We start from the raw sequence: 24,564 nt of genomic DNA, 5'->3' as shown, positions 1-24,564 counted from the left end.
GGACTGGAGACAGCTCTAGACCAGGTTCTGTCACCAAACCCGTTCTGTACTCCTCTCCAGGGGTCTATGGGTGCTACCTTCCAGAAGTTCAAACTTCCATCACGTCACAATTTCCCTACCAGGGGCTCTGGCAGGAAATGCCTCTAAAGTGTTGGGTGCTCACCGGTAAGGACCTATCAGCAGGGTAGGGGTAGGAGAAGCGGCATCAGAGGAAAAAGGTCCAGCCGCTAGCCCCTAGCTCGAGCCTCCCCTCGAAGGAAGGCTTGGCGGGCAGGGCAGCCGTGCGGGGCTGGGGGAGGCCCGAGGGGGGAGCTGGGAGGCCTAGGGGTGCTAAGTGCCACTGCGTTCCTTTTGTAGGCCAGCCCAGCCTTCCCCCTCCCGTCCAACGATTGTCAGCTTTCCCGGGGCAGGGCGTGACCTCCGCCCCCTCCCCTCCCTGCAACAGGGTGGAGAACTGATCAGCATCCGTACACCAAGCCCTCTCCACAAAAAAGGTGCACTCTCGCAGCCCCGCGGAGGAGCTCCCTCGGGGGAGGACAATACAAAAGGCGGGGGCGGTTGGGCGGGGTAGGGGAGCTGGGGCCGCCTCCGTCCGCTCCCAGGAGGAGCGCCGGCTCCCGCGGCCACCGGGACGTGCGTGCGCGGCCCGAGCTGCGTCCCTAGTCGGAGGCCGGGCCGGCCTTCCCCACTCCCCACCCCGCAGCCCCGCGCCTATTCCGGCTCCCCGGGCGCGCTGGGCGGGCTGCGCGCGGCCGGCGGGCCGGCTCGGTCCGGGGGCTCCTGGGGAGGCGGCTGGCGCGGGCTACGGCCGCTAGGCCGCGGGGGCCTCCGGGCGTAGAGGAAGAGCGCGGGATCAGGCATGGGGTCGATGTCGTCCAGGGCGCGGGCCGCGCGGTCCCAGGCGGCCCAGTCCCGGCCCGGGCCCTTGGCGGCGGCCTCGGCGGCGGGCGGCCGGCGGGCCCGCTGTGCGCGCCGGCGGGGCCGGGGCTCGGTGGCGGCGGCGGCGGCGGGGCCCGGGCGCGGAGTCTGCAGTCTCTGGCGCGCCGCGTGCAGCTGGCAGGAGAGGTAGGCGGCCGCCTCGGTGTGCTTCTGCAGCTCGGTGCCCAGCACCGTGGCGCGGTGGCTGCGGCGCCGCAGCTCCTCCAGGAAGCGGCGCTCCTCCGTGCGCAGGCTGCAGCGCAGCGCAGACACCAGCGCCTCGCGCTGCGCCACCTCCCGCCGAAGCTCGGCGTTGGCGGCCGCCCGCGCCGCCAGCTGCGACTCCAGTGCGCGGCACTTGCTCTCCAGCTCCCGGGACGCCGCCTCTGGAGAAGGGAGATGGAGAGGAGAGGTGACGGTCTCCGCCTGGCCGACCCTGCACAGCTCGCCGAGCCACGTTACAGAGCCCGGCACCTCCCCGACCACCCGTCCGGCCGCGCTCTCCCTCACTCCTACTCGTCGGCTACACAGGCCTTTCGCTTCCTCGGGGCCCTGGCACCTACCTATCCTACCGCCTGGTCTCTCCTCTAATTCTTCAGGTCTCAGCTGAAATGCAAAACCCTCCCCGACCAGTATTCATGCACACCCACAAATATTTGTTGAGCCCTTACTATATGCATTGTGCTAGGCACTGGGGATATGGTGGATAATAAAACATTCCTCATGAAGCTTACAGAAAGCATAGTGGGAGAGGTATAGTGCATAATCACAAATGCATGTGAGGTTGCATCAGTGACATGTGCCAATACCACAACTAACTGGATACTGTGACCTTCATGCTTTTCAGCAGAAGAACCACTTAGGCTAGGATGAGTTGGAAGAATGAGCTGGAGTTAAGCAGTGAAGAGGAGACAGAAGGGTGCTGTGCAGAGAGGAACAACTTGTACAAAAGCCCCATCCGCGGTAGGAGGTAGGAGAGACATGCAAAAGTGAGGGACTGAAAGACTTGGGACCTGGGAATGTGGGTGAGAAAGGGCAATTAGTGTGCCCTCAACCTTGCTGTTTCTTTCATAGGGCATTTGTTACATTTTGTAATTTCTTTTGTGTTACTTCTTTATTGTTTGCCTTTGCCCAAGGCGCTGGGTTTCAACACTGTATATATATTGGAACAACCCAGAGAGCTTTAAAACATAGTTTCCTGGGCCCTAACAAAGACCAATTGAATCAGGATCTCTGGGATTGGACCTGGGAACTGGTACTTCTTCAATGTTCCCAGGTGATTCTAATGTGCCCCCAGAGTTGAGGACCCCTGCCTCCTGGATCCTAATTCTTTCCATTTCAGCCGGCAACATATCCTGGGATTAACACATGTGAGCGATTGTAGAGACATAGATGGCTGAAAGGTGACAAAAGGTAGCCAAAAAGGTGACTCAGGAAAGGATATGAAAACCAGCCAAATGGTAGGAGGACAAAGAAAGGGAGCTGTCCACCCCCCTGAGAGAGGACAAAAACCAGGATGCTGGGCAGTTCCTTGAGCTCAGATGACCCCAGAAACCCTTTCAGAGGAAGGAAACCCTTTCAGAGGTGGGGTGAAGGTTGCTGTTGTCACAGAACTGGTGTTTGGGATGTATGCCTCCTTCCTCCAAGCACTCAAGCATGAGGAGGTTGCCCGTGTTGCCACTTAAAGAAGTAGGTAGAATTCGTTCAAGTCTATAAATGTTTAGAACTTTATGAACAAATATGGGAAGGATTTGTAGGGTTTTCAGTATTTTACTTAAAATTTCCACCCTTCTCCATACCTAAGTCTTGGTCTTGTATGTAGCCTTTTTTTTTTTTTTTTTTTTTTTTTAGACAGAGAGTGCCCAAAAGGGACAGGGGCACAGGGAGAGAGAGAATCTCAAGTAGGTTCCATGCTTACTGCGGTGCCCAACATGGGGCTCGGTCCTACAACCCTGGGATCATGGCCTGAGCCAAAATCAAGAGGCGGATGCTCAACATTCAACCAACTGAGCCACCCAGGTGCTCTTCATCTATGAGCAGCACATCAGTATGGCAGGGGGTCCATTCCCAGCTAACTTCCTCTCTGCTAAGAAAGACTACATAGTGATTCATTTTAAATTAAGCATTCACTCAGTCCCTCTCCATGTCTTGCCCTTGGAGATGATGGATAACATCCAGTCCCAGTTCTCAGAGATCATATAACTTTGGTGATTAAGATCTCAACGAGGGAACCCCTCCCTTAAAAAAAAAAAAAAAGTTTCAATTGTAGCAAAAAAACAACATAAAGTTTACCTTCTTAACCATTTTTAAATGTACAGCTCAGTAGTGTAAAGTAAACTCACATTGTTGTGAGTTTTGCAAAACTGAAACTTCATCTCCATTGAACACCATCTCCCCCCCCCCCCCACCTCCATTTTATGGGTGAAGTAATAATCTGTAAACAGATATTTTAGTGGAATTGCTACAATGGCAAGAAGTCACGCTTTTGGAAAATGAAGGATTTGCTGACGTGTTTCTTTTTTCTCCTCATCTAGACAATGTTCCTTGAAGCCATGGGCTCCATTGCCATTGTGTTGCATCTCAGCATTCAGCATCTTGGAGGGTGTGGACACTGACTGTAGAGATCAATTATGCAAGGATGGGAAGGATTAGGGAGGTGGGTCACAGAAAGGAATGAGGTTGACCAGGTGGACTTCCAAGATACCATCTCCTTCCTGCCTTCATTTTCCTACTTTGAACAGAGACATGGATACAAGGTATGGTGGTACAGGTTGTTCACTGCACAATGTCACCCAGATGAGTAGGTAAGTGGGGCTGACATCCTTCACTCTGCTGAAGAAGCTGAGGAGTGGCAGTCCCCCAAGTCTGGACTGGGGACAGAGAAGGCTTGGGTCCTACCAAGTGGTGGGGAAAAGGTAACCTGTTGGGCCCCCATGCTATTTCCCCACCAGTCATCCTTCTCTTACCTTGCTGGTGAGATTGGGCCTCTCTCATCTCCAGGTCATGAGTCAGTTCTGGGGGGAAAGAAAATAAAAGGTAGTGGTGTGTGTGTGTGTGTGTGTGTGTGTGTGTGTGTGTGTGTGTGTGTGTATGTGTGTGTGTGTGAGAGAGAGAGAGAGAGAGAGAGAGAGAGAGATCAGGGAATCACAGCTCAGTAAAAGTGACAATATTAGCATCCTTAGAAACCATCTAAACCATCTCCCTTACCTATTTTACTGCAGTCCAGTGAGGGGAAGAAGTGAAGACAGGTGCAAGGCACAGCCTGAGCCTGATTGGCCTGATTCTAAGCCCAGAGATCTTTCCAGTGCAAGTGCAGTGGCCTGCGTTTGGAGGTTAGCTCATCCCTGTGGGACTGAGGAGCCTGGCTTGCTTTTGGGCCTGGGGGGGAGTACTAGCTCCTTCCCAGAGGTAACATAAAATATCTAACATGAGGACAAATCAGAGCCATTCTGGAAGACCCCTGCTGTGCAGGGCACAGCCCCTTTAGTGTTTAGTTGGTGCACGTGCGAAGTGTCTGGGCTGCTTGCAGGCACTGGAGGGGGACTCAGGACAGTGGCTATTTACCAACAGGGCACATGCGTTTCACTATTTTCACAGCCAGTACTGTCGTGCCTGTGTTATTTTCTGAACATCAGTCCAGCTCGTTTTTCAGCGCTGTTTTCCGCCATATTCCACAGGGTAAGAAGAGGGGCTTCAAGGGGGACAGCGCCACCTGGTGACGGAAGTCCTGAATGGCACTTGGCTTATGCTGAGGGGGCGGGGTCAGTCCGCTAAGGGAACGGTGTAGGAGGTGTAGGAGAGGTTTCCTCCTGGGCTCTCACTGGCAGCCCAGCCACCACGGGGGCGGGGGGGGGGGAACATCCCTGTCTGCCCAGTCCCCCATTCCTCACAGCCCAGAATGTTCTGCTCCTCAGTCAGCTGAGTTTGATCATTTTTTCAGCCCCACCCCAGCGCCCTGGACTCCACCAAGGCTCAAAAGCTGGGAAAAGGGCAGGATGGAGCCCAGCAGCAACTGGTGACAGAAACCACCTGTCCTGGAGCACGTGTGTGTTCCTGCAGGGGTGCAGTCAGATGCCTAAAGGAAGTGTGAACTTGGGAGTGGGATAAGGTAGCACATCTCTGGCATCAATGCCCACAGCACCTACACAGTCTAGTCTTGTGGGGCCCTCACCTGGCTCTTCCCTTGGGAGGCCAACTGTTGCTAGGGCTTTTTGCTGTGACCTGAGTCTGAACCTCCTTCCTGGAGCCCCAGGGAGGACCCTGATGCCTCCACCCTCCAGGGCTTCCTGGAGCCAATTTGGCCCCTCCTGCAAGGCCCTGGAGTAGCTCAAGGGATTTTGGCTCTGCCACTAACTCCCTGTGGGGCTGGTTTCACTCTTAACCAGGAAGTTGGGGGAGGGGAGATAGAATCCTAGTTGGGCTCCACTCCCCCATCCATCAAATCTCCCTGCCCATCTTCCCTTTAGAAGGTCATGCAGTGAGGCCAGATACCCTGTGTGACCTTGGGCCAGTGACAGCACCTCTCTGGGCTTCAGTTTTCTCATCTGTGAAATGGGGACAAAATTGCACCTGCCTCTCAAAGGGCTATTGCTAGGATTAAATTAGAGAAATAAACAGAGGGCCCAACCCAGGGCTGAGTCAGTGCTGAATACATGGGACAGATCTTGTTATCATTCAGGCTGCCCCACCAACCAGAATATGCCCACCCACCTCTTAGAACCCCTTCATTTTGAGTGCCATCCCTTTTTGGCAGGCTCTTTCTGAAGCCCTGCCCACTTGGTTCCTATACTAGCTCATCCCTTCTCCCATCCGCTTCCCAGCCTCTGCGTCCTTGTTTATTTTTGTATTTTTTAAAATTTATTTATTATTTATTTAGAGAGTGAGTATGATCATGAGCAGGGGAGGGGCACAGAGAGAGAGGGAGAGAGAATCCCAAGCAGGCTCCATGCTATCAGCTCAGAGCCTGATCTCACAAACCATAAGATCATGATCTGAACCAAAATCAAGAGTCAGACACTTAACTGACTGAGCTACCCAGGCACCCTCCCTGTTTACATATGTATATGCATGTACATATATACATACATATATGTGTATATATATACACACATACATATATATATACATATATGTATATAAGTGTATATGTATAAATTTATTTTTTTATTAAAAAAGTTTTTTTAATGTTTACTTATTTTTGAGAGAGAGAGAGAGACAAAGCATGAGTGGGGGAGGGGCAGAGAGAGAGGGAGAGACAGAATCTGAAGCAGGCTCCAGGCTGTGAGCTGTCAGCACAGAGCCCGATACAGGGCCTAAACTCACAAACTGTGAGATAATGACCTGAGCCAAAGTTGCACACTTAACCAACTGAGACACCCAGGCGCCCCTTAATTTGTTTTATTTTTAAAACTAGGTTCCATGCTCAATATGGGGCTTGAACTCATGACCCTAAGATTAAGAGTCGTATGCTCTACTGACTGAGCCAACCAGGCATCCATCTAAGTCCCTGTTTAATCCCCTTGAAAAAAATTTACTTTTTTCTGTTCCTTTCTCCTCTTTCTTCCACCCATTGGAAGAAGGGCCTTATTCAGGTATTTCAGCCCCAGCAGTGGCTGCTTCAGGCCAACCCAGTGTTATTTTTATCTCCTGAATCAATAACTGAGAGGCTGCAGTCCCATAGCAGGCTGAGGAGGGTGGTGGTGGGTGTTCCTGCCTATTACACTTTTTTTGGGATCCTGGCCTGTGTCCTGAGTGGAAGGACCCAGGTCTTCAGAATTCGGGTAAAGCAAAAAGAAATCAGGGCAAGAGCTATAGGGTCTTAGGGTCCACTCATCTTGATTTTCCTTTAATGTTGTTATTGCAATGAGAAAGTGGCATCAGGCAGGAGTGAGTCTGCATGGGCCATCTCTGACCCATGGACTGGCTCCTGATGCCATCCAGGCTTCCGGGAGATTGCAGGGAGCCTGGCCTAAGAATGTAGCAGCTGAATCTGTATATGGAGCCAAGGACAGCGTGGGGGCCGAGAGTCAGGACGACCAGTCTCTGAAGCCAGAGTGAGAAGCCAGGCAGGTCACTGAGTTTCCCTCTGGAGAATGGGGAGCCTCCCATGAGCAGAGGCTGGGAGGGAGGTAGAAATCTGAGCATCTTGGGGAGAGAGTATGCAGAAAGCTGCAAGAGGCAGGCACAGCTGGGAGTCTGCAGCTCTGGGGTCTAATCTTGGCTGTGTCACTGACATATTGTGTGGTGTGCGTGCTCTCTCTCCCTCTCTCTCTCTTTGGGTCTCAGTTTATCTAGTTGTATAAGAAAGAGGTTGGGCTGTTTCAGGTGACCCATTCTATGAGTCATTGCCTCTAACACCTGTACTTGGGGACTCGGCCTGGATGAGCACTTGGGCCAGAGCCCAGCCTCTGAGAGGGCCGGGCAGCTGAAGCCTGAAGTCCAAGAGCAGAGGTCAGGGCTGGCATTTGGCTTCATTATTGGTACCTCCTTCTGTCTTGTTTACAAATCCAGTTGGTTGTCAAGTCCTTCCCTTCACCCTGTCTCCCACTGGTCTTCCCCTTTCTGCCCCTTTCATCTCTCCCCTCGACCACTGCATCAGCCTCATCACTGGTATCCCTGCCTCCCTCCCCCTCCAATTCACACAACTGCTGAGTTTTTTAAAGAGCATGATGCTACTCAGAAACCTTCAGGGGCTCCCCACTACCCAGGAGGACAGGCCAAACTTCTTAGCTGTCCTGATGCTTGTCAAGGTCTTCTGTCATCTGGCTCCAGCTGTATTTCTCACCAGCCTTAAGCACAGCTTTATCCAGTCAAATAGAACTTTCCCCGAGCTTTTGATTTCCTACCTTCTGGACTTTGCCATGCTATTTGCTTCATTTGGAATGCTTTCTCCACCCTCATTCCCCCGTAGTGTCTCGGCAGGTCTACATCTCAGCCTCAGGGAGTGGAAATGCTCCCTCCTCTGGGCAGCCTGGGGTGCCTGGTCTCCTTTATCACCCACACCTTAGTCTGAACATGATCCTACCCATGACCTCTCATTGGCCCTCTTCATTTTCTTTTCTTTTTTTTAATTTTTAATTTTATTTATTTTGAGAGAGAGAGAGCGAGAGAGTGTGAGAGCAAGCATGGGGGAGGGGCAGAGAGAGAGAAAGACGGAGAGAGAGAGGATCCCAAGCAGGCTCCGTGCTAGCAGTGCGGAGCCCGGCACGGAGCTTGAACCCATGAACCGTGAGATCATGACCTGAGCCGAAACCAAGAGTTGGGAGCTCAACTGACTGAGCCACCCAGGTGCCCCGGGCCTCTTCATTTTCTGTAAGTCTAAATGTTACCCCCCCCCCCCCCCCGCCCCCAACTATCCTGTGTGTGTATCTCCCCAACTAGCTTGAGGGCTTGCAAGGTTTGGGAAGTGCTTGATGAACACTTAGTGGCAAAGGACAGGAATCCCTAAGAATGGCTCCCAGGTTTTCTTCTGCTACTGAACCAGAGCCCTTTGCTCTAAAACTCGTGTCTCATCTCCCCAAGACAAGTTTCCTCATGAGAAAAAGGGGTGTGACCCTCACCCGGCAGGTCTGTTGTGAGGTTTAGGGAGGCTCATGGGGGGCACTCCATCAGAGACTGCTGATGGTGATGACTGCTGATGGCCCCCACTGCCCACCATCCCTCCGGCCTCACCTGAGCAGCGTTTCTGCAGCCTCAGGATCTCCAGGTGCAGGTCTCGAAGCAGGGCCATCTGCTCCTTTTTCAGGAAGCTGATGTGGCGTTGCACACTCTGGATCTGATGCTCCAGGGACACGGTATCCATGGCAACCCAGGCCTGGGCCCCACCTGGGGGAAAGACGAGAAGGTAAGCCCACATCTTGTGGGGCCATCTGCCCTGCCCCCCCTCAGATCCCTCATAATGTCCTGCAGTCTGGGCTCCTGTTGCCACCAGGTAGACAATTCTACCGCCGTAGCTCTCTCCCCCGTTTACTCACCAAAGCTTCATGCATGTGTCATCAGGGGAGTATGATTATTCCCATTTAATAGATGAAGAACCAGAGGTCTTCAGGGAACCAGGAACAGAAATGGCTTCACTCCCCTGCCTGCATGTAACTTTAGCCTTTCTGTTTCTCAGGGAGGAACACGAATGGAGCAACAAAGTCAATAAAGAGAGACAGAGGCAGGTTCTAGCCTGCTTCTTAACCAGGTGTGTGACTCTGGGCAAGCCCTCTCCCTCTCTGGGCTCTTTGTTTTCTCATGGCTAAAATGAGGGAGTTGTGGAGTGGAAAAACCCATCCCGCCAGCATCCCAGCTCACCCACCAGCTGGTAGACCAGCATAATGGTTAGAGCATACCCTCTCCCAGTTCAAATCCATTTTTCTGACTTAAACTTAACCCAGGGCCCTGGGCTCTTCCAGGTCACAGAGGAGGAAGATCTGATGTGTATTATACTAAGATGAACTCTATGGGCTGAAGGCAAGTGGCAGAGTCCTTTTTTAAAAGAGGAGTTTGATGGGGCGCCGGCTAACTCAGTGGGTAGGGCATGTGACCCTTAATCTCAGAGTTGTGTGTTCCAGCTCCGCACTGGGTGTGGAGATTATTTAAAAACAAAATCTGGGGCACCTGGGTGCCTCAGCTGGTTAAGCACCAGACTCTTGATATCAGCTGAGGTCATGAGATCGAGCCCCTCTGTTGGGCTCTGTGCTGAGCATGGAGCCTGCTTGGGATTCTCCCTCTCCCTCTCTCTGCCCCTGCCCCACTCACACATATGCTCTTTCTCTCTCTCTCTCTCTCTCAAAATAAATGAACATTAAAATTTTTTATTTTATTTATTTTTTATAGATTTAAAAAAAGTGTTTATTCATTTTTTGAGAGAGAGACAGAGCACAAGCAGGGGAGGGGCAGAGAGAGAGGGAGACACAGAATCCAAAGTAGGCTCCAGGCTCTGAGCTGTCGGCACAGAGCCTGATGCAGGGCTCGAACTTTTAAACTGTGACATCATGACCTAAGCTGAAGTTGGACGCTTAACCAACTGAGCCACCCAGGCATCCCTACCAAGTTTTTTCCCTAGTTGAGCCTTCAGATGAGAATGCAGCCAGCCTTAATTTCAGCCTTTTGAGGCTTCGAGCAGAGGACCCAGCTAAAATGTGCCAGACTCCAGATCCTTGGAAACTTGTGAGGTAACAAACTGATACTGTTTTAAGCCACTTAGTTTATGAAAATCTTTAATGCAGCAATAGAAAAGTAATACAGACTTGAAGGAGGGATAGAAGTTAGAAGAATAAAGAGAAGAACATTCGAGACAGTGGATAGCATTTGTGAAACCCTGAGGTAGGATAATAATGATAGCTTACATTTACTGTGTGCCTATTATGTGCCAAGCCTTATACTAAGTGCTTCACATGGTCTTTTCGGGGAACAGAGACTTTGTCAATGCCAGTGAGGACTGAAGTGTAAGGTATTAGGGGAGGGCTGCAGGAAGAGAGGTTAGCAAGAGAAGGATCGGGCCATAGTCTCGTAAACTATGCCAAGAATTTTGGATTAATACTGAATGAGTTGGGAAGTTATTATTATTATTATTTTTAAAGTTTTTAAATTTATTCTGAGAGAGGGAGAAAGAGAGAGTGAGAGAGCTGGGGAGGGACAGAGAGAGAATCCCAAGCAGACTCTGCACTGACAGTGCAGAGCTCAATGCAGGGCTCAGTCCCACAAACCATGAGCTCATGACCTGAGCTGAGATCAGGAATCAGATGCTTAACCAACCGGGCCATCCGGGCACCCCTGAATTGGGAAATTACTAATGGATTTTAATCAGAGGAGGGACATTATATGATTTACATTAAAAAAGTTTTTTAATGTTTTATTTATTTTTGAGAGAGAGAGAGAGAGAGAGAGAGAGAGAGAGAGAGAGACAGAGTATGAGCAGGGGAGGGGCAGAGAGAGAGGGAGACACAGAATCCAAAGCAGGGTCCAGGCTCTGAGCTGTCAGCACAGAGCCCAACACGTGGCTTGAACTGGTGAACTGCAAGATCATGACCTGAGCCGAAGTTGGATGCTTAATCAACTGGACCACCCAGGTACCCCCCTTTAAAAAAATATTTTTTTGATTTGCATTTTTAAAAGATCGTTCTGGCTGCTATGGGGAGGGCAGATTAGAGGGGGCAGAATGGATGTGGGAGGTCAGCTGGGAGAATGGAGCAGTGGTCAAGGTGAGAGATGATAGAGGCCTGGACCAGATGATGGAGATGAAGACCAGGAGAGGTTCCAGGTGTATTTTGGGGGTAGAATTGGCAGCACATGGGAATGGATTATATTAAGTCATGATGATGGGGAGGGTGAATGTTTGGGATGTCTCCTAGTTTTCCAGTTTGGGCAACTCAAATATGTTTGCTGGATCTTTCTACATTTCCTCACCTTTCACATTAGACCTCTTTCATAATGGACCTCTTCTCTAATCTATAATTTCTCCGTAGGTGATCTTGTCCAATCCCATGGCTGTAACTACTATTTATATGGTGACTCCTAAACTAACTCTCTCCTGTATGCTAGACTGACTGCTTAAGACCACCATTTGGATGTCTGATGGGTTCCTCAAATTTGCATGCCCCAATACTGAACTCTTGTGATCTGTCTTAAAAACATGCTCTTGCCCACTGTTCACCATCTTGATAAATGGCACTGATTTTTACCTATTCACTCAGTTTCTCAGGCCAAGAACTTAGGAGTTATCTTTAATTCCTCTCTTTCTTCATATTCCACAGCCAATCCATCTGCAAATCCAGTTGTCTCAACCTTTGAAAATGTGCATCCTGAATCCAATCGGTTCTCACTATCTCCATTGCTGTCACCCTAATCCCAGCTCCCACCATCCCTCTGATGTACCACTGTGGTAGCCTGTGACTGGCTTCTCTCTTCCACTCCTGCCTTGTTTCCCATGCAGCAGCTGGAGTTCCTTTAGCACATCTGATCACGTCTCCCTGCTCCCCCCTCAAAACCCCCCAACAGTTCCCCATCACACTTAATTCCTAGTCCAGAATTCTTACCAGATCCTATACAATTGTCCCTGGCCCTGTTTGCTCTCTCCTACTACTGCTCATCCATTGCTGGCTCCACCCAAGGCACTCTAGCTTCCTTACTGTTTCCTGAATATGCCACACACTCTTGCCTCAGGGACTTTGTGTGTGCTGTCCCATCTCCCAGGAATACCCTTCACCCAGATACCCTCATGGCCCATTCCTCCCCTTCACTGAGGACTCTGCTCAGACGTTACTTCCTCAGAGCCCTTCTCTGATTACCTGATTTAACATAGAACCCTCTGTCACTCTCCACTCCCTTAATCTGCATTGTTTTTCTCCCATGAATTTATCACCACATGAGTATATTACATTTTGTTTCTTGCCCATTTCCTCTGCCAGACTGTTGGCAACATAAGATGAAGGTCTCTGTTTTGTTTCCTCCTGTTCCCTAGTGCCTAGCACAGTATCTGGCAAATAGAATATACTCAGTAAATACTCGTGGAATGTACAAATGAGTGAATTTGTGGAGCGGGGCAGACTGATGGAGGAGCAGACTTACAGAGGAGATAAGTTGAAGCCTGAGACATGTTAGATTTGACATGTTCAAGAGACCTAAACGGGGAGAAATAGATGTCCAGTAGGCAGTCAGATATACTGGTGCATAACCCATAAGGAACAGAGAAGCTCTGTCTGTGCTGCTGTAAAACTATGTTGGCATGTGTGTGCCTGTGTGTCTGCACATGTCCCTGAGTCTGTGTGTGTGCCTCGAGGAGTGCACGTATGTGCACATGCATGTAGGTGGGGGGGGTAGTTCTTGCTTCTCTTGCATCTATGTGTCTGGTCTGTGCGCACCTGGAGGACGAAGGCACGTGGGCCTCTGCTTATGATGAAGAGAGAAAATATCTGTTCCCAACCGCTGAAACGTAAGTGTCTCTGAAGAGTAAAAGCCTTTTCCACACAGCCCTGGAGACTGGACCCTGGCCATTGTGAGAGGCTGAGCCAACCAGCTGTTTCTGAGCCTTCCCAGAAGGACTTGAGGATTTGTTTCCAACTAGGCAGGCTGCTCTTCTCAGGGCAGAAATTTGGGTCACAAATGATCTTGGCAGATATTCTTTCTTACACATTATTGTTTAGTTTGTTTGGGGGAGAGCGGGAAATGGAGTGGGGAAGGGGAACCACAATACAGATCTCTTATTTGCAGCTGTCACACTTCAGAAGGCCCAAGCCAGGAAAATGTCAGATTTTCCCAGAGAAATGCAGCCCTGGGGGCACCTGGGTGGCTCAGTATGTCAAGCTTTGACTCCCGGTTTTGGCTCAGGTCTCACAGTTCGTGGGTTCTAGCCCTGTGTTGGGGTCCACGCAGGCAGTACGAGGCCTGCTTGGGATTTTCTCCCTGCCCCTCCCCCACTCGCGTTCTCTCAAAAATCAATAAATAAACAGAAAGAAGAAAGAAAGAAAGAAAGAAAGAAAGAAAGAAAGAAAGAAGGAAGGAAGGAAGGAAAGTAAGTCCTGGAAACCTCTGGCTTGAGAAGAAGCTTGTGCCTGAGAACTTGGTCCAGGCCAGTGGCAGCAGCTGAAGGGTTAGAGTTACCAGCTTTATCTTCTCCCCACATCCGGCCCAAGATATCCTACCTCACAGATTAAAGTGAGAAGGGTCCCTTGCCTTTGTCCACTGTCCTGGCCACCTCAGGGTCTGTATTGTTTCCCTGCCCACCTTCTCCTGTGCTCCTAGTTCTTCTTTGTTTTAATTTTCTAGCTTGATGAAAAATGTTCATTTAACAAATTGTCTACTTAAAAATAAAAAAGGGGCCTGTAACACAGGGTTCAAGTTTATAGAGGTAATCCCGAGTACTTTTACCATGCCTCTCATCTGTCTGCAAGTTACAAGTATTTTTCCCCTTGGGAAGTTGCTGGGAGAATGCTTCTGTACTCATGTCTCCAACTACAGACAAAATGTCAGGCTCAGGAACCCTCTAACCCAACACAATTCTCACTCTCTAAGGCCTGGGCTTCTGGTCTCTAAAAATGACCTCACCTCCTGCTTGTCTTTTCGAAGCTTCTGGGTACGCACTTTTCTTGCCAGCTATCTGATTCCAACGGACATGGCAAATAGGAAACTGTAGTTCTCTCCCCTTTCCCTTGTTATAGTTCTTTGGGTTAGAAGAACCACAGAAAATGCAGAATCATAGCACTCAGGGCTCCAGGGGCAGTTGGGATCATCCTAATTACTGGTTTGCAAATTTTGCTACATAGAGCCCAGAGTTCCGCAGAGGAGTCTCAGAAGTTGTCAAAATGGTTGGAGGCACAAGGCAGGGATAGAGGCTTTGTTATTTTTACCCCTCTTTTATATGATTGACAATTCATTGGAGAAAAGCCTTCTGCTAATCAAAAGTTTGAACATCACTCTTAGAGTCCAGTCTTTCCTTGGGTGGCTAACCACTCCCCCTCCCTCAATCTGCTCAATGTCCCCTGGCCTCTGCTGCCCCATCTCACCCTCAGGCAGACGAAGCGGCTGGGAGAGGAACCAGAACTGAAGACTCTTGCTTTCTGCTTGTGTGGAGTTTGCATTTTCTGCCACCCCTCACCCCCTGACTGCTTCTCTTGTCCCAGTTTCAATTTCCTTCTTCGTGTTTCTTTTCTCTTCGGGACTGAAAGTATTTATTGAGTCAACAAATATCCTTGTACTGTTCTGAACACTCAATATTCACGTTTTGTTAAAATTCTTTAAGAATGCCTTCTTGGGGCACCTGGGTGGCTCAGTCGGTTAAGCGTCCGACTTCGGCTCAGGTCATGATCTCACTGTCCGTGAGTTCGAGCCCCATGTCGGGCTCTGTGCTGACAGCTCGGAGCCTGGAGCCTGTTTCGGATTCTGTGTCTCCCTCTCTCTCTGACCCTCCCCCGTTCATGCTCTGTCTCAATAAATAAACATTAAAAAAAAAATTAAAAAAAAAAGAATGCCTTCTTGTTTCGGGGAGAATGTTAAACTCATTTTTGTCATTTTTACAGTCAGGGTAGGTATATTAGACATGGCAAGCATGGTAATAAATGGATAAATAAATTACGTCCTTTATTTTTCTTAGTCTTTATTCCTCTCTACTACCTGGCTCTGAGGCCTCGGGTAGTGGGAGAACAGAAACTCAAGAAGTGTTTCTCAGATATGGAGGCACAGGTAATGATACTTATAATAATCATCACTGCATAGGTAATAATACTTACATAACAATAATAAATGGCTGGCACTGTTCTTAGCATTTTACATATATTAACTCATATTAACTCATTTATGTTTATAACAACCCTACATTGAATGTTCTATCAGTATATCCACTCCATAGATGAGGAAACAGAGGCTCAGACAGGTTAAGTACCTTGCCCAATAGACACAACTATAGTTTCTGGCAACTAGGAGCACCCCACTGGGTGCTCACCCTGCATTAAGGTCCTTCATATCTAAACACAGTCCACATTTGCAGTCTGATCTCCTCTTCTTTGGGATTCTACCTTTTTTGCTTTCACAGCAAACTCACCCCATATCCATGGATGAACATCCCTCTCCCCTCTCTCTGCCTCCTGAAACCTGCCCCATCCTTCAAGGCCCTACTCAAAGGCTACCTTTCTTACTAACCTTTCTTTGACCCTCACCAAGCTGGAATGACTCCCTTCCATTGCTGTGTTTCCCAGGAATCATTCTACCATGTATCACACTTCCCTGCCCCCCCCGGCAACCTCCGTGTGAGTGCACAGGGGTGCCTGGCTTCTGCTCTAAGCCATAAAGTTACTGAGGGCAAGACCTTGTCTTTGGGAATCCTTTGCATGGAACAGGTGCACAATGAATGTTGGTAAAACAGGGACAATGAGTTCAGTGTTATTGGGAATCACCTAGGCAAGTAAGTGCATGTATTAGAAAGTAACCCCCCTCCCCCCAAGTCCTTGGCTCTCCTAGGGACTTGAGTTGGGAACAAGAAGTCAGGCTTTGACAAATGTCTGCTACTCTGCAAGGTGGGCTCACCCGGCCAGTGGGTGGAGCCATCTTCCCCAGGGGTCTTGTGATCCTCTCCACTCCAGAACCTCTCCTCCTCGGTTACCCCTAGGCTATGGGTTCCCCCTCCACTGAAGGGGAGAGATCTCAGGACACCCAGCCTCAGCAAAGCTGAGTGTCCAGGGACATGGGAGTGGGATGTATGAGGAAACTGGAGCCCCCATCCCCTTCAGTCTGGGTGTTCTGCCTGATTATGCCTCCAATATGACTCCCAGAGAAGGCAGAAGGGGATATGGAGACTAAGGAGGACGGGGAAGAGGGGTACCAGGAAGGACAGGGAAAGGAAGGCATAAAGACGTGTGTGATGGGAGGTGGCAGGAGGTGGCGGTGGCTCGACCTCAGGCCGCTCTGGACTCTTCGCCAGGGCCGGTAAGGACCTGAGTCCGGGTGGCGGAGGACAACTTCTGCCAGCAGCCCGCGGGTCCTGTCCGCCTCCCGCGCGCTGCGGTGCCCAGCCCAGCGCCAGCCCTCCCAGGGGAGCTGGAGCTCCGGCCCCGCTGCTCCCCGCCGGTGGCCACCCCCACTGTCCACCCCCCACGCCCACCGGCCTCCTCACCTTCGGGACCCGAGGGAGCGACTGGCCAGCAGGGCCCTGGGTCCGGGCCAGGCTGGGTGGGGGGAGGCGCTCTTCTTCCCCGCGCTAGCTGCGCCTGGGGTTCCGCAGCACCCGCCCGGGCTGCGGCGCCATCAGCTGCTGCGAGGCTGCGGGGCTGTCGGGCCGGGTCTCCGGGGGGTTCCGGGGCGCCGAAGGGGGGTCCGGGGCGGGCTCCAGGCGTAAACACCCAGCAACGTGACCGGAACTGGCGAACGAGCCGTAGGGGGGAGCGGGGGGGGCGGGAGAGATAAGGGGGGAGGGGAGGGACCTGGGACTGGCGGGGAGGGGCCGTGGGCGGGGCGGGGGGAGGGGAGGCTGGCGGCGCGCAGTCGGGGGAGGGGAAACCCCAGGAGCCCCAGGAGCCCCGGGAGCCAGGCCTGAGGACCCCGGCGGGCAGCCGAACTCAGGGAGCTGGCTTTGGCTGGGAGCTGGAAGGGAAACCCAAGGAACCCGCCGGCCACTTGGCGAGCAAGGGCGCGGCGGGCGGATCAGCACCGCGGACAGCGCCCAGGCCTGTAGGCCGCGATCCGCTCCGCCTCTCTGCCCACCCACTGGCGTAGGAATCAGGGCTATGCCCACTGGCCCAGGGAAGGGTTGAGGGGGCGACCTGACCAAAGGTCAAGAAACCTATTTTGTGCCTAATTGGCAGCGAAGTGAGACCTCTCACTAAGTGTGTGACCTTGGGTGAATCACATCACCTACCTCTCTGGGCCCCAATTGGTAAGACATCTTCTTTTCCTCTGGGAACCTCCGAAGAGCCAAGATAAAATCTTTTATAAACTCTGAAGTCCAGAACATTGGTACTGATACGTTTTCACTGCACAAGGGAGACTTCTGTAGTTGGACTACTTGGCTTCTAATTCTGGCTCTACCAATAGCTTTCTCTTCCCTGGACCTTGGTCTCCTTATTTGTAAAATGGGATATTGATGGTCTATGCAACCCATATGTCTCTGAGTTGTTGTGAGGATGAAATAAATTAACATTTGTAAAGTGCTTAAAACAGTGCTACATGCTCACTAGGCATTCGTATTCATGATGGCAAGAGACCAGGTGGTGTTGTATGAGTGGCAGGGGGCTCAGCTCTGGGTAAGTCATTTCCATCCCTGCCTTTAGGGGCCAGAGGAAGGGTCTGAGGGGATTCAGGTTAAAGGGCTGATATGACTTTTCCCACACCATTGCCAACCAAATATTCCATGCCCTGCCTTTTGGGGCCAAATATCCAGAGAAGTCCTCCACTTTTGTCTCCAGAACTGGAAGACTCTGACATGAGGGCTTTGGAGGCGGTTTTGGCAACTTATTGGCCTCAAAGGCACCCTGCCTTCTCTCTATGGATCTCTTTCCTCCCTGCTCTCCAATCAACTTTTAAGCCTTCACTGGACTTGGGTGTCAATAAATAAAAGTTTTAGCTGCTCCTAGAAGATTCTAACCCTCAAAAAGTTGAAGAAATGGGACACCAGGGTGGCTCAGTCGGTTAAGCATTCAACTTCAACTCAGGTCATGATTTCGCAGTTTGTGAGTTTGAGCCCCGCATCGGGCTCTGTGCTGACAGCTCAGAGCCTGGAACCTGTTTCGGATTCTGTGTCTCGCTCTCTCTCTCTGCCTCCCCGCCCCCCCCCCCCCCCCCCCACTCACGCTCTCTCTCTCAAAAATAAATAAACATTAAAAAAAATTTAAAAAGTTGAAGAAATGGCTCTCTTTTAGGTCTCTTGGCAAGTAGAGTTCCTATTTTGTTCAAAGGTGTCTCAAATCCCACTCTGTAGGAACTCCAGATTCTAGCTGTGCTTTGAGTGGCCCCACTTCATCCTGTCTTCCCTGAAGAAACCGCTGAGAGAGGAGCAGAAAGGCCAACACTGTCCTGCTTCTTAGTGCCTCTCTGTCCCTCTAAGGGCAGTATTCCTGGACTGTGTACTGTGTCGGTCTCCGGCAGGCCCATGGGTTCTGATGAACCATCAACTCATCAATGATTCCGACTGTCAACTCCGAAGAAATAACCCCTCAACTTCATGATGTACTGGTAAGAAGGATGAAAGATATGTTTAGTATCCCCCCAAAATGTGTGGTATGAAGGAGCTTGAAAACTTGGGCTCTCATACTAGCTCTGTTACTTACCATTTGAGTAATTCTGGGCAAATCTCAACCTCTCTGAGCTCTAATTTCTCCTCGGTGAAATGTGAAAAGTAACATTTGCTTTGCCAACAGGATCATTGTGAGGTTGTCAGGAGGAGAGGGTGAACATATTTTGTGAAGGGCATGCACGCGGGATTGTTATCATCACATCCCAATGTTTTTCTCCTTGATCTTATCAAGATAGATCCTGGGACTTTGGCTTTTCATCAGCCGAAGCAAACAGTCCCGCCCCAGATGTTTGTCTGAGGGGTGGCCCTGCTTCATGGGAGCTTCCGGCTTTGCCCCAAGATGCACTTCTTATAGAGTCCTGCACTGGGCTCTGCACAAGCTCCCAGCTGGGCATGGAAGACCTGGCCTCTAGGGCTGTCCTCAGGGCACTTGCAACATCTTTGGCTGACAACTATCCACATGTGGAACAACAAAAGATGTGTACAAAGCACCCATAAAACAACTGAAAGGGATGGGCCAGCAGAGCTGAGAGATCACCATGTGAAGACAGAGCTAGGGCCTGGACTTGGGACAAGGGGACTTGGGGTGCCTCCTTGAGGAGGGTAACAATCATAAAGCCAGTATGCAGAGTAATACTGAGCAAAACTGACTGCGTGGCACTCTACCTTAGGTTGTAGGGAGACCCAGACATGTTACGAGATATGGAGATGATGACATTGGAATGATCATGTTGATAACAATGAACATTCATTAAGCACTTTCTATGTGCCAGGCAACCTACTAAATGCTGCTTAAAAATTGTTTTTATTGTTTTCAAAATTAAACTTTTTTTTTCAAAGTAAACTCTACCCCTGACAGGTCTCAAACTCATGACCCCAACAACAAGAGTTGCCTGCTTTATGGACTGAGCCATCCAGGTACCCCTCAAAATTAAAGTTGTAATGAAGTCTAAGGAAACTAAAGTGTATTAAAAAAAGGAGCACCTGCCTATTATGGTCAGTAGAGTGAGTGACTCTTGATCTTGGAGCCGTGAGTTTGAGCCCCACACTGGGAGTAGAGCTTACTTTAAAAAAACCCCAACTCTTAAAAGCCTAAAAAAATGTGTACATCTCACCTCAGAAGTAACCATCTCACCTCAGGGTTTTGAGCTGAGCACTTTACCCACATAAACTCATTTCAACTGTAGAGAAATCTTATTGGAAAGATTTATCCCCATTTGCAGGTGGAGAAAACAAAACTCAAGAGAGGTTAAATTTAACACCACCCATGTGGTAAGCAGTGGAATGAGGCGGGACTCAAACTCTAGCCCAGTCAAGCCGGAGGTGACTTCCTGAGGTCTCTCAGTGAAGGGGATGGAGTCAGCTCTGGAAGAAGACACCCATAGTGGTCACGAGTTTTAGAGGAAGCTGCTAACCAGTTCAAAGAGTGAGGTGTGGGTAGCAGAGAAGGCCTAGAAGTTCCCTTCATCTCTTCATGACACCTTGGGATTCTGACTTTCTGAGTTCTGTTTGGGTAACAGCTCTGTATATGGGTCAGTGTCCTGGCAGGGAACAGACGGCACATTTAAAATGGATCATTTGAAAAGAGTTAAGGGACTATTTACAAAGCTGTGGACAGAGGTTAAGGGACAAGAGATAGAGCCGTTACCATCCCTAGCACTGGAGGGACAAGAGAAGGGGAACTCAGAAAGGATGGATTTGGGGGCATCTAGGTGGCTCAGTTGTTTAAGCATCTGACTCTTGATTTCAGCTCAGGTCATGATCTCATGGTCTGAGGGTCTGAGATCGAGCCCCGCGTCAGGCTCTGTGCTGACAGCCTGGGATTCTTTCTCTCCTTCTTCCCCTGCCCCTCCCCTGCTCACGCTCTCAATTCTCTCTCAAGAAGAAGAAGAAGAAGAAGAAGAAGAAGAAGAAGAAGAAGAAGAAAAAGAAGGAGGAGGAGGAGGAAGGGAAGGAGAAGGAGAAGAAGAAGAAAAGAACTGAAGGATATGGGGAGAATGCTGCCTAGCAGGAGCTGTAGCTTTCCTTAAATGGAATCCACTGACCCCCAGTGACCTGGAGGGGAGGAAGCTGAGGAATAAGTAGACTGACTTCACTCTCCTCCTGCCTCCCAATACCCTGCTGGTGACTTTTTCAGCCAATTCCAATCAGCAGCCAGGAGTTAAGGGAGGCCATTGACATTGCCTGTACAGGTTGACTCCCCGGTGCCCAAGCAGGATGGAGAAAAATGGGGAAAGGTTCTGGATGGATGAGATATCTGGCACAGCCTTCCTTATCAGCTTGGGTCTTATTTGCTGTTCTTTGCCAGGCCACTGCCCACTGAGTGCCCTAGCACTGGTAGGAACCAACACCGCCTCTCCATGCAACAAGGCTGCAGGGGCAGCTCTTTTCTTCAAAGACTCTGGTCATACTGTCCTTGCCTCCTGAGTTAAGAGCTTGGAGCCCCAAAGACCACCCAACCTGGGTCCCTTAGAATTCTGTAGCCACAGGGATGGTGTGTGGGGAGTTCTGACATAGGAAAGCCAGCCAAAGGTCATGTGGGTAAGCCTCTTAGCCCACCTTCTCAATGAAAGATCAAACTGGAGCGAGGCTCCATTCTCCTCAGTGCTGAAATGCCTGATTTTGATAAAATGGTCCCTAAAGTCTCAGCCCTGAATTTCAGTCTTCGATTATTCTTTTTTTTAAATGTTTATTTATTATTTTGAGAGAGAGAGAGGGGGGAGGGAGGGGCAGAGAGAGAGGGAGACACAGAAACCGAAGCGGGCTCCAGGCTCTGAGCTGTCAGCACAGATCCCGACGCGGGGCTTGAACTCACAGACAGTGAGCTGAAGTTGGACATTTAACCAACTGAACCACCCAGGCGCCCCCTAAGTCTTCGATTATTCTTAAACCACTAGCATGGCAACAGGAATGAACCGTGTGTGTATGTGTGTGTGTGTGTGTGTGTGTGTGTGTGTGTGTGTGTGTGTGTGTACCGGGCCACAATTTTGCATCAGACACATCCCCTCTGCCTCAATCTTGCCTACATCTTCCTCCATCTAGGGCAGAGAGCTCAGGAGCTCACCCGATAGGTATCATTGAGGGGAACCCCAGGAGTTCTCCTACCTGTATCTCAAATCCATCCATTTTATTTATTTATTTATTTATTTAAAAAAATTTTTTTAACGTTTATTGATTTTTGAGACAGAGAGAGACAGAGCATGAACGGGGGAGGGTCAGAGAGAGGGAGACACAGAATCTGAAACAGGCTACAGGCTCCGAGCTGTCAGCACAGGGCCTGACGCGGGGCTCGAACTCACGGACCACGAAATCATGACCTGAGCCAAAGTCGGCCGCTTAACCGACTGAGCCACCCAGGCGCCCCCAAATCCATCCATTTTAGATCACTTTCCATGATCTTGGGCTACTAGCTCCCAAACTCTTTGGTGATCTGGTGTAACTGTGGCTCCTTTTTTCCTTTATTTTTCCCTAGCTTTATATTAGCTTTATCACACATGATGCTCCTCATTTTGCCTTATATGTACCACTTCCTACAGCCAGTTCTTTTCAATATGTTTTATTAGAGAAGTAGTAGAATTACACTTTAGAAAGATTGGGAAATAAATACAGTAACAAAAAATGTGCCTGTAATCATATGGTCCTAATGCAGCTACTGTCACTTTCGTGAATTATCTTCTAGTGTTTTCATACCCATGATGACTCACCTGCTTGTTTTCATGCCATAACTGTCTGATATTTTCCACCACATTGGATCATAACTTTTCTTTCATGTTTCTAAAGGGTCTTTATTGTTTTGGAACCTCTTAAAGATAGTTGGCTATTTATACTTAGTTTTTGCCTTTTATTTGTTAGAAATAAATTATTACTTTAAAATGACTTTTTAGAGGGGCGCCTGGGTGGCTCAGTCAGTTAAGCTTCCAACTCTTGACTTGGGCTCGGGTCTTGATCTCACAGTTCATGGGATGGAGCCCTGCGTCAGGCTCTGTGCTGACCATGCAGAGCCTACTTGGGATTCTCTCTCTCTTTCTTCTCTTTCTGCCCTTTCCCTGTGCATGCTCTCTCTCTCTCTCTCAAAATAAATACATAAACTTAAAAAAAATAGGACATGTTGATGCTTAAAAAACCAAAAACCTCCTCCTCAACTTCTCTGTCCAAAGTTTTCCATCATTAACAAGTTCTATGTGTACACGCACACACACACACACACACACACACACACACACACAGTTTGTTATTTTTAAGACACTGATATCATCATATAGCACCATATCCTGCTTTGCATTTTGCTGTTTTCACTTGGAAATATCCTAAAGGTCAGGAAATGTTTTCATTTGCTACTCAATGCCTATGTATTTAAAAAATTATGTTTTCTCATCATTCACTGTAGAATAATTAGGAATTCTAGATAAGCAAATATGTGAAAACAAATTTGTCCATTTATATCTCCCAGTCATAACAACTTTTAACATTTGGCATTACAAATTTTTTTTAATGTTCATTTATTTTTGAGACAGAGAGGGAGAGAGTGAGAGAGAGAGAGAGAGAGAGAGAGAAAGGGAGGGGCAGAGAGAGAGGGAGACACAGAATCTGAGGCAGGCTCCAGGCTCTGAGCTGTCAGCACAGAGCCCGATGTGGGGCTCGAACTCATGAACTGCGAGATCTACAGTACAGTGCATCCATTTTCTTATTGTTTGATAATCAGGTGGTTTTTACTTTTTAATGTTCTTTTTTTTTTCTTTTTTTTTCTTCAGGGGAAAGCACAAACGCAGTCCCCCACTACCACAAATTATGCAGTTGAGTTTCCCACATTTGAGGAAATCTCAGGGGTCAGCACATCCCTGAGTGCAAGGGATAAGCCTCGCCCTGGGAAAACCACCTTCCTGATCATGGTATCTCCCCTGCCAGGTAAATATTACTTTTTAATGTTCTTAAACAGTAATGTGATGAATGTCCTGGTAGCTTAATCATTTGAAAAGTGACTTTCATGGGCTCTGCACTGACAGCAGAGAGCCTGCTTGGGATTCTCTCTCCCCCTCTCTGTCCTTCCCCTGCTCATGTGCAGTCTCTCTCTTTCTCTCTCTCTTAAAATAAATATATGAACTTAAATTGACTTTTATTGCATTTTTTCTTATTGTACCTATTTATTTAGAAAAATGAGAATAGATGGATAAGAAAAAGAATAAAATAAAAATCATTATGACTTCACCTACCCATACATAAATCACCTTTTTTTCATTGTAGTGACACAATTTATTTATTATTTTATTTTACTATATTTTTATTTATTTAATTTCTATAATTTATTTATTTTTTATAATTTACATCCAAGTTAGCACATGGTGCAACGATGATTTCAGGAGTAGATTCCTTATGCCCCTTACCCATTTAGCCCATCCCCCTTCCCACAACTTCTCCGGCAACCCTCTGTTTGTTCTCTATATTTAAAAGTCTCTTATGTTTTGTCCTGCTCCCTGTTTTTGTATTATTTTTGCTTCCTTTCCCTTATGTTCATCTGTTTTATATTCATAAATCACCTTTTTATTTGTTCTTATAGTTCTTATAGATGTTTCTAACAAATATATTAATATACTGGTTCTTTATGGTAACATCTTTTTATCTTTAAAAAATTTTTAAAAATATTTTATTCATTTTTGAGACAGAAAGAGACAGAGCGTGAGCAGGGGAGGGACAGAGAGAGAGCGAGACACAGAACCCGAAGCAGGCTCCAGGCTCTGAGCTGTCAGCACAGAGCCCGACGTGGGTTTGAACTCACAAACTGCGAGATCATGACCTGAGCCGAAGTCGGACGCTCAGCCGACTGAGCCACCCAGGCTCCCCTCTTTTTATCTTTTTTTGAGAGAGAGAGGCAAAGGGAGAGAGAGAGAGAGAGAGAGAGACAGAGAGAACGAGAGAGAATCTCAAGCATGGAGAATTTTAGCATG

The 24,564-nt window shown here is 49.0% G+C and overlaps 1 protein-coding gene, 1 long non-coding RNA gene and 1 other non-coding gene across 3 annotated transcripts; 1 reads left to right on the top strand and 2 right to left on the bottom strand.

Annotated features, from left to right (window-relative positions):
• On the top strand, positions 1-9,089 carry LOC122206745. Its single transcript, XR_006196568.1, has 7 exons — positions 1-494; positions 1,766-1,888; positions 3,453-3,674; positions 4,140-4,250; positions 4,516-4,596; positions 8,663-8,761; positions 9,032-9,089. It is a non-coding gene; the product is annotated as an uncharacterized LOC122206745 (long non-coding RNA).
• CCDC92B (coiled-coil domain containing 92B) lies at positions 712-8,742 on the bottom strand. Its single transcript, XM_042916206.1, has 3 exons — positions 8,590-8,742; positions 3,885-3,932; positions 712-1,304 (listed from the first exon to the last, which is right to left on the bottom strand). The coding sequence occupies exons 1-3, from the start codon at positions 8,717-8,719 to the stop codon at positions 712-714; spliced, it is 771 nt and encodes a 256-aa protein (XP_042772140.1). The 5' UTR covers positions 8,720-8,742.
• Positions 9,090-23,370: 14,281 nt separating the features above from the next.
• LOC122207492 lies at positions 23,371-23,535 on the bottom strand. Its single transcript, XR_006196903.1, has one exon. It is a non-coding gene; the product is annotated as a U1 spliceosomal RNA (small nuclear RNA).
• Between the last annotated feature and the right edge of the window lie 1,029 nt (positions 23,536-24,564).

This window comes from Panthera leo, chromosome E1 (genome assembly GCF_018350215.1).
Source record: "Panthera leo isolate Ple1 chromosome E1, P.leo_Ple1_pat1.1, whole genome shotgun sequence".
Taxonomy (NCBI): Eukaryota; Metazoa; Chordata; class Mammalia; order Carnivora; family Felidae; genus Panthera; species Panthera leo.
This window is presented reverse-complemented; position numbering and strand designations above follow the sequence as displayed.

Coding starts and splice junctions, on each gene's coding strand:
- CCDC92B (XM_042916206.1), bottom strand. CDS start 8,719: ATGGATACCGTGTCCCTGGAGCATCAGATCCAGAGTGTGCAACGCCAC. Junction 3,933..8,589: donor GCTGCAGAAACGCTGCTCAG/GTGAGGCCGGAG, acceptor CTTTCCCCCCAG/AACTGACTCATGACCTGGAG. Junction 1,305..3,884: donor GGCCCAATCTCACCAGCAAG/GTAAGAGAAGGA, acceptor TCCCTTCTCCAG/AGGCGGCGTCCCGGGAGCTG.